General features: G+C 45.8%; 1 protein-coding gene across 1 annotated transcript; it reads right to left on the bottom strand.

Annotated features, from left to right (window-relative positions):
* Positions 1-1,625: 1,625 nt before the first annotated feature.
* LOC134046541 (pancreatic alpha-amylase) lies at positions 1,626-7,007 on the bottom strand. The gene is made up of 10 exons (XM_062497105.1): positions 6,837-7,007; positions 6,100-6,246; positions 5,699-5,896; positions 3,582-3,812; positions 3,070-3,203; positions 2,862-2,984; positions 2,651-2,750; positions 2,300-2,421; positions 2,057-2,182; positions 1,626-1,815 (listed from the first exon to the last, which is right to left on the bottom strand). Exons 1-10 carry the CDS (start codon positions 7,005-7,007, stop codon positions 1,626-1,628), a joined length of 1,542 nt encoding a protein of 513 aa, XP_062353089.1.
* Between the last annotated feature and the right edge of the window lie 2,654 nt (positions 7,008-9,661).

A 9,661-nucleotide genomic window follows, 5' to 3' on the forward strand; every position in this document is an offset into this window, starting at 1 on the left:
ACGAAAACCAAGGTCTGAATGCAAGTTAGGTCCTTTCAAAGCATTGAACATTTGGCCCACAAAGTTTTACTTACACCTAAAGAAAATGTCTCATGATTTCTTTTTCTCCACGTTCTATTTAATGCCACTGGGAAATGCAGAGCTACGTGAAACTACATTAAACAAAACATTCCTTGCATTCCAACACACTTGGAAAGTGGCTCCAAATATGTTCACAGGCACAGATAATCTTCTCTATATTCAGCCTGTTGCTTTATGGGCGCCTTAGAGCAGCATGTGTCATTTCAATCATTTGCCACAAAAGCAGCGGGGCTTGGGGGTGGATTTGCAATTTGAAGTGTGAACTGAGTATTCCATTTGGGATCTGGCAATGTCTGAAAAATGGAGTATGGAATGCTGGTTTCTGAGGGTAGAGCTGAATGCAGAGCTTAAGACAGTTCCTTTCAGTTTCAGAGGGGCCCAAGGACTCCCTGACCTGCCCCTGTGGGCAAATCCCAGGTTTGCAAAGGCTATGAACGCCCTGCCACAGCATCCCCAGATCTTGGGCACCTCTGCACGGAGCGGATGCAGGGGCTCACGGATGGATCCCGGAGGCCACAGCCAGCCAGGGAGAGAGACGGGAGGTCCAGTGCGGGGCCAGGGACACTTCCCACACCATGACAGACGCCTGCAGCCCTTGGGCACACTGAGAGCCAATATCCACCCCCAACACCACAGAAAGGAAACAGCCCTTAAAAGTACACTTTGACCTCCAATTGGAGCCACCTCCTTCCATTTTTCCCTCTGGAATGGGATGCAGTCAGCACTTTTGGCCTAGCAGAGATTCTGACTTAAAGTAAGGCCCGCACACTCCCTTTTACCTCAGCATTTTCTCACAGATGACAAGGGATTCGGGAAAGCTGCCAAACCTGTGCTTTGTTTGTGTAAATCGTTGAGGTATTAGAGAATAAGGGAGCCTGATGCACCAGAGGCAGGGATTTGCCAGGGCTCAGCCAGCGGCACGAGGTGTAAGCCATGCCTGCATACATGGTGTGCGCTCGGACACCTTGGGCACCCGCACGAGGAGCACTCGCTTGCCCCAAACCACTGGGGAAACAGTGCAAGAGCTGAGGTTTCTGCTTTGTCCAGGCACAGGCTGACTGTGAACCAGGTAAGTTGTTGGTTTCACTGATGCCACAGGCCGGAAAAACTGATTGGCATGGCCCAGCTTCCTTCAGTGACCCAGACCCCAGGCTTGGTTTGTCCTAAGGAAGGGATAAACTGTGCCTGGAGGCACTGCTCATAGCTGACAGCCCACACACAAGTGTGTGTGCATGGATCAGCCCTGCAAATACTGTTTTAGCTTAGCCAGGTGCTGGCTTGAGTTCTTTTTCTTTCTTTTTTTTCCTCCAGTGTTTTTGTCACATGGGAACTAGAGTTCTGCATTGCCTTAAAACCTACCACTGTATCACCACTAGTTATGACAGGATAAAGTTACATCTAATTCATTAAGGGAAAAACATTACTCTTCGATTTGAATGCCATTTATTATTCAATAGAGAGCCACTTGAGATCAAAAAACTGGGAATAACATATGGCGGAAATAATAATGCATAGACCAGACAGAGGAGGAGCTTTCTCCCAAATTACAATTTGGCATCAACATGAATTGCAATAAATGGATCTTCAGCATCAGTATTAATCTGGAAATTAGCCATTCCATCACGAGACACAAACACCTGCTTTCCAGTACATTTGTTGTTCTCTTTTTGTCCAGAAATAACATCACAGTAGGTACCAGCAGGCAGTCCAGTTTGTACATAGACATTCATATTCCTGTGAGAAAATAAGCATTATTTATGCATTGTTTTTAAAAAAGGTATTTCAAATTGTGTCTAAGATTTCTGAACCTGATCTTATTCCTCTATTTGAAGGGCATTGTAAAGCATGAGCTTTCTGATCCTACCTCTCCTCATTTTAGCTCTCTGGACCCAGCATATACTCAAATAATTAATGTTGAATTGCTGAAGAGGAATGCTATTGTTCTCTCTGGGGACTATTTCTGCCACTGACTCACCAGTCATCGTTATTGAAGATGATGAAGCCTTTATTACCACGGCCAAAAGCCACTTGATTGCTGCCGTTGTCCCACCAGTTGGAGAAAGGCTCACCATCCACCACATTACGGAAGATAACCATGTTCCTGGAAACACAACCAATGTCTGTCACTGCACCAGCCTGCAACAGCCCTAAAGCCACATGGAGCAGGAAGCAAAAGCAACTGCTTTTACTTCTTGTTTCTCCCTACTCAGTGCCCTACTTGATTTGGCGCCAGCGATGTTCACAAACCCAGTCGTTGCCACAGGTTGTGTCCTCGTTGATTGTGACAGGCTTTATGGAGCCATCCTCGTTACTTGGGGGTCCAACCCAGTCATTGATGTCCTGTCATTAAAGAGACAGGTTTATAACTTCTGACTGAAAATGCAGAGAGCTCCTCTGGAAATCAAAGCTAGAGGGAGCATCAAACTTTCACTGGCTACATCCAGCACGGGACAGGGAAATCACTTGACTAACTGAACCGTGCACTGAACCGTGCACTGAACCGTGCATTTCTCTGGTCCTGTTCTGACCCTTAATGCCCACAGATGCAGCTTCAGCATTAATAACTCACCTTTCCATTTTCAAAGTATCTTGGCCAGCGAAAACTTGACATCACACGTGTGAACCCATATGGATGGGCAAGCATGAAACCAGACGCCATTTTATAGAGCCTGTTTGTTGGACAAACAAGGAATGAGACGCGGAAGGAGGAGCCCGCCAGAGAACACACACGCAAACCAGCAAAAGCAAGAAGCATCACCCACACAAGAGCAATCCCTCACCTGGCATCCCAGAAGGTTAAAACAGAAGATCCACCAGCCCCATGTCCTCTCTGGTTGTCGTGGTTATCCACAAAGACCAGGGCTCTGTCAGAAGGCACAAAGCCCCAGCCTTCTCCCCAGTTCCTAAACAAAAACACAGACTTGAAGCTACCCTGTCAAGTGATGTAGCCAGTGAATCCTGGATAAGCTGCAGCACCTTCATCCTTACTTTAAGTAGGCCATCTTTTCTCCGTTCCACTTGCGGATCACTGTCCCCAGTTTGGCACTGTATTTGAATTCTGTCACTCGGCCATTTCCAAAATAGTCACTGCCTTTGATGGGCTCTCCTCCCAAGTCAATCACCTGGTACAGGAAAGAAAACCTGTATCCCTTCTTTTCTCACAAAGACCAACAATGCAATGCAAAGAACTCAACACAAGTTCCTGCTTTACATTGAGAAGAAAGTATTTATATATTTGTGCTGTGTAGATCAACAAAAATCAGTATAAGACATAAGAAACACATGTGAAAACATGACTGAAGAAAGAAAAGGTAAAGACAATCTGTTTTGGAGGTATTTTTAAAAATCAAAACTACCTATGTCTGCAGAGCTGCTCTAAGTAAATTGTGAGCTCCCTTTAGGGTAAATGGAATGAGTAGGTATTGCTGTTCCTCTGAAGGAGGAGACAAAAGAGATACAGAAGACAAAGGCCAACATAAAGGAGAAAACATGGAGATTACCTCCTGGTAAATGAAAGGTTTTGTTCCTTCAGGAAACCACTGAGTATTTAGATCATTCAGCTTGTCCAGAAATGCTCTTATGTCCCCAGGCCACATGTGCTTGGCAGCATCAAGTCGGAATCCTGCTACACCAATGTCAATGAGATGGTTCAGGTACTCTGCAACCTTTGAGCGCACGTAGTCCTTCTCCAGGGCCAGATCCAGAAGGCTGACCAAGCGGCAGTCCCGCACCTGTGCAACAGAAAAGAAAAAATATATCTGTGTATCACACTAATGGAGGGGTGGAGGTGGGGTGGTGGTTAGTGAGGTTGTATTGGACTGGAAGAAGGGAGAGTGATATCCAGAGTAAAGGCTTTTGTCTTCACAACTTGACCATTGCCCATGACAGAACCTTACTGTCCTGGAGACAGCTGAACACCTGCCTTCCAGTAGGAAGTGGTGAATAAATTCTTGTCTTACTTTGCTTGTGTTTGTGGCTTTCTCTTTACCTATTAAACTGTCATTATCTCAATCCATGAGTTTTCTCAGTTTTACTTTTCCAGTTCTCTGCCCCCTCCCAGTGAAAGAAGGAGACTGAGTGGTGTTTAACTGCTGGCTGAATTATACCACAAGTCCTCTTTGGTGCCCAGCCTGGTACTCAAAGGGTTTGAATTAGCAATGGATATGATTAATGTGCTAGATGGAATTTATAGCTGTTATTGCTGTTTGGCCAATAATTGGCAGGCTCCTGTGCTTGCCATGGGGCTCACTGGCCTCACTGTGCATTAGAGTCCAGGGCTCATCAGTGGTTGCTTTGTGCTTTGGCTGCAGCTGCAGCCTGTGCTGCTGATCCCCTCACTCTGGGACATTCTGATCCCAGCCCTGGCGATGGCCTGGGCTGGCACCGGGCCGGGGCAGTGCTGCTGCTCCTGTGCTGCTGTTCTGGGCACGCTGCAGCTCCAGCCTGGGCTCGAGCCACAGGGACTGTCACCTGTGGGTGAGTCCACAGGGCAACAGGGACACCTGGAAGTGCTTCTGGCCAGGGAAAAGTCCACAGCAGAGCAGGCACATCTGGAAGTGTTTCTGGCCAGGGAAAAGCCCACGGCAGAGTAGGCACATCTGGAAGTGTTTCTGGCCAGGGAAAAGCCCACGGCAGAGTAGGCACATCTGGAAGTGCCCGTGGCTGTGGCTGTGCCAGTGCCACAGCAGGGACACCCTGCAGGCATCAGGGTGCTGGAACAGCTGCCCCTCAGAGCCATGGGTTTATCCACAGTCCCTCAGAGCCATGGGTTTATCCACGGCCCCTCAGAGCCGTGGATTTATCCATGGCCCCTCAGAGCCATGGGTTTATCCACAGCCCCTCAGAGCCACCGAGGCTGTGGATAAATCCATGCAGCAGCAGGCATCTCTCCAAAAGCCTGTGGCTGACAGAAATGGGTCCATGGGGGCAGGTACAACCCTGAGGCACTGCAGCCTCTGGGTAACCCCAAGCCAGGGCAGGGGTAAGGGGAGGAGTTCATTGCAATGTTAAACATGATGGCCTAATCCAAAGGAACTGGGAGTGGACATTGTAATGGAATAGCTTTAACTTCTTACAGTCCAGGATTTGAGATATGTGTTACAGGGATTACCAGGGCAGGAGCCACCTGAACCAATGAAGGATAAGCCTTACATGAAGCAGTGCAAGTGCAGAAACTTTATGATGTATGGTTGCAAAGTTGCTGAAGGGAGAGCTTGAGAAAGAGCTGCTACATATTCTAACTACAATAAACAGTAAGTTGTGCAACCAGGGCACCACCTTGCACTGCTGTCGATTTTCCAAGGGGGCTCCTTATCATGATCAGCTGAGTTTATAAGCTACAAAAACAAGCTCACAAGCCGAGCTGAGTACACTGGGCTCAGCTCAGGAGCAAACATTTGCACATAGGTTCTTGATTCCTCAGTACTTAGAATACTTTGCACCACACATACCTATGGTCTCTCCTTCATTCACTTGTCAAGTGACTAAGCACAGGTTTTGTGAGGCACTACACCATTTGATTTTACTGTAGGGTTAGCAGAGCATGACAAAAAAAAAAAAATTAAAAAAAAAACCAGAAAAATAAAATATATTTGAAAATTCTGCCAGAGGAAGTTACCTGATATATATCACCATAATTTTCAATTTCTCCACTTCCAGAGTGACATTTGCCATCATTGAAATCCCAGCCAGAGTATGGTACAGCTGGAAAATCTCTGTTTCCAGCATTGAAATAGCTTCCACAGGTAGAATGTGTGCCTGAGCCACCTGCAGCCCCACACATATGGTTGACAACAGCATCCACATAGATGCGAACCTGGAAAAGCAATATGTGCATTTCAGTATGTTTTGTAGCAAACGTGAAGTGATAGCCATGGCTTTACCACATCACTATTAAGTTGATTTTTTTCCCCTTTCAGTTTCTTCTCAGTTTACACCTCCTTTGAGGACAGCAGCACCTTCCTTCAGTTGATACAGCACTTCTTGCTGTATCAGACACAGATCTTTCAAGGCACTTACTCCAACTTTGTTGCATCTGGTCACCATGTCTCTGAATTCCTCTTCATTTCCTGATCGAGTGCAGAGCCTGTAGCTAACAGGCTGGTATCTTTCCCACCAGGGTCTGTGCGGGTTAGTAACAACAATATTTTCACTTGGAGGTGAAACCTGCAGATGAAATTATGTACTTTGATAAGAAATTAAATGGCTTAATTTCAACAATTTAAGGGCAAAATCTGCACTCAGGATCTCTTCCCTCAGAGGAAAGTTAGTACCCAACCCAGTCTCTCTCTCTCACAGCAGAAGTTCAGGTCTGTGAGATGTCTGTCTTGCACACTGGCAAGAAAGACATTTTGGTTTGCCCGAGTCCAGCATGGGTCTGCTTTTAAGGACATGTGCATGGAAGGGCTGAAGCCACAGGAGTTATTTTTACCTGTAATAGCGGCAGTCTTAGGAATAGCAAATCTCACTGCTTCCATACTGCCTTTAGAACAAGGTAAAGAGCTCTACCTTCTACTTAGCTTTCAAGGGAAGCCTTTCAGAGGAAAGCATGCCCCTTCATAACCGATCTGCTAGAGATACACCATCATTCATTGGTCCTGCAGGGTGAAGGGTGCTTCTAAAAGCAGTTACTACTTCCAACCCTCCCTCCTCAGCAGCAAAGTTTCTTGGAGATGACTGTCTCCACCTCAGGCATTCTGATTTATTAATCAAATATTACAATGCAATTTTCCTACTACTCACAGGAAACAACTCACCTGAACACCTCCAAATCCATTAGGAGCTAAGTAGCGTTCACACTCCAGAGCAATATCCTGCCAGCGCCATTCAAAGAGATGCACAATAGAGTTTCTCTTAGGGAGAGTGTTGGGGTTGTACTGCCCCCAGCACAGCCCTGCAGCTGCAAAGACAAGGAGGAGGACCTGCATGGTGTCTTCAGTGTAAGGCTGTGGTCTCTTCACTGGTTATTTATGTGCCTGAAAGATGACAAAGTTCCTGCAGCAGGTGTCGAAATTCCCATGGGTCAATGCTATCAGTCATTACTTAGATAGCTGGCTCAATATCACCCCTTTGGTTTGTTTTTCTCCCATATTACCCAACAGCTGAAGATAAAATATCTTTTCACAATGATTATACGCCATCATAAACCAAGTAGTCCATGAGCAGCGCACCCAAATCCAGAACTGCACTCTTTCCAATCACGCAAACAAAGATACTTCATCAAAAGTATTCCAAAACATCCCACACAGACCCTCAAAGGGGTCTCTGGAATGTAAAAAGAATGGGAGGTGATTGAAAGATGACTGGAAATCCAACAGCATTAGGAGAATGAATGAGTTTGCCAGCATTCAGAGGTGTCTTGCTCTCAGGATTAGACTGAGTTCAGACCAGGGTATGAACAAGTGTCATGGTTTAACACTGGCCCAACACCAGGCACCAACGAGAGTTGCTCGCTCACCCTCCCTTGCTACAGCTGGGCAGGAGACAGAAATTAATGAAGGGCTCATGAGTGAGATAAGGACCAGGAGAAAACACTTCAAGGGCAAAACAGGCTCAGTTTAAGGTCAAAAAGTGAGTTTATTACTAACAGAATCAGAGGAAGATAATGAGAAATAAAATTAGCCCTTAAAACACCTTTATGCCCGCAGTTCCTGCCTCCTTCCCACTGACAGTGCAGGGAGAGAGGGCACAGGGGTTTGGTCAGTTCATCACTGAGATTGTCTTCCTCTGCTCAGGGAGAGGAGTCCTTCCCTGTGAGGCTGTGGGGTCCCTCCCACAGGAGACAGTTCTCTGTGAACTTCTCCTGCTTGGGTCCACTCTCACGAGCAGCAGCCCTGCCAAAACTGCTGCAATGTGAGTCCCTCCCATGGGAAGACAGCCCTCCCAAAACTGCTGCAGTGCAGGTCTCTCTTTCCATGGGGTGCAGTCCTCCAACGACAGGCCACCTCTGTGGTCCCCTGGCCACCAAAAACCAGGCAGTGCAAAATTAACACAACAGCAATCTTTAATCAGTAACAGATTTATCACACAAGAGGTTGTGGGTCTTCACCAAGTGAATCCCACTGGCAACTAGGAACTGACACTTTTTCATACTTAGTGTTTCTCTGGTGTCATTGTGACTACTGAACTGTTACTGGTTTTCTTCACATGGTTGTGCAGAGCAGCTGATGGAAAGCAATCAGAGCTGCATTTGCCTCTCCAGCAGAAATATTGCATAAGGTTTCATCTCACTTTAAGCGATCAGTGATTCATCTGAGTCAAAGAACAAAAACCCAAAATCAGACGCAAACTATAGTGCAAATGAGTTTTAGCTGCCTGACAAATAACTGAATTTGAAAGCTAGAGCTGTTGCCCAAGTCCTTTCTTGCATTCCCTACAATTTCTTCCTTCAAAAAAAAAAAAAAAAAAGACATTTGACTTTTCTTCATGAAATTATTTCAGGTCTTCATTTGATCAATGAAGACCTGAAAGATCTCAGATCTTCAGATCAAGGTCTCAGTGACAATCCTCCACGAGTAAACTTGACTCATACTAACAATAAAACAGTACTCCAAGAGAATACAAAGACTAGAAAATCACTGGCATTTGATGAATACCTGTGAGGGAAAAAAAGTTCCAAAAAAAAATGTCACAGTTACTCCAGGAGAAAAGAAACATTAGCGCACTTCATACCTGAACTGCCTCTGGTGTGTTCTTTGTGAAACTAGCCATACCAGTGTGTCACACGCATCCTTCTCTTTCCCAGATTTGGTCTTCAAGGACAAAACACACAAGCAGGTCCCATTTTCCACCTGTTCATTTTCATATCCCAGACCTTAAAACCTTTAAGCCCTTTAAGGCCTCTTTTTCCACTACTACAATGAAAGAGTAAATTACTATTGACCAAATGATCTTTCTATTCACTAACAGCAAGGAACCAGTGAGTGATTGCACCTTGTGATTACCAATTCAGTGAAAACAGACCCCCTCATTCCTCAATATTCCTGAGAGAAACCAAATGGGCCTGAGGGTAATTTTTGCATCACCATTCTCTGTGGAGTCCCATTTAGGTGATGGAATGCCACTGCATGACTTTCAGTTTCCAATGGTGTGTATTTTCCAGTGAAAAATGCACTCCTGTCAGCCAAGAACAGGATGGACCCATCCTCAATAACCCAATGCAATGGATGGCAATGCCATTGGCAAAGGGGACCAGCAGGTTGCAATAAAATGGTGACTTGCCAGCACAAAGGGCTCATAGGTGGCCTTTATTTCATCTAAGCAACTGTGCCACTTGAGTGCATCAGCTGAGAGTGTTAATTAAAAGGGTGTGAAGGCTCCTTGGTTTAGCCAGAGCAGCATGGGGAGGAGTGCACACACAGCCCACTCAGCACGAAGGATTATACAAAGCTAACATCTAACAAAAGTTTTCTGAAGGTAGTACTGGGCTTTAGCTAGTTTCAACCCAAATATTCCATTCCTACAACTGGGAGTGCCCACCCTCCTAATGGTGAGTGCATTATAGCCATCAGCAATGGAGATCAAGTCAGTATTGGCGTAACAATGGAAGATGTGTGGTTTTGATTTGTGCCGGCATAAACTG

Source organism: Cinclus cinclus, chromosome 8, assembly GCF_963662255.1.
Source record: "Cinclus cinclus chromosome 8, bCinCin1.1, whole genome shotgun sequence".
NCBI lineage: Eukaryota > Metazoa > Chordata > Aves > Passeriformes > Cinclidae > Cinclus > Cinclus cinclus.

Coding starts and splice junctions, on each gene's coding strand:
- LOC134046541 (XM_062497105.1), bottom strand. CDS start 7,007: ATGCAGGTCCTCCTCCTTGTCTTTGCAGCTGCAGGGCTGTGCTGGGGG. Junction 3,813..5,698: donor ATTATGGTGATATATATCAG/GTAACTTCCTCT, acceptor TCTGTTGCACAG/GTGCGGGACTGCCGCTTGGT. Junction 2,985..3,069: donor GAAAAGATGGCCTACTTAAA/GTAAGGATGAAG, acceptor GTTTTTGTTTAG/GAACTGGGGAGAAGGCTGGG.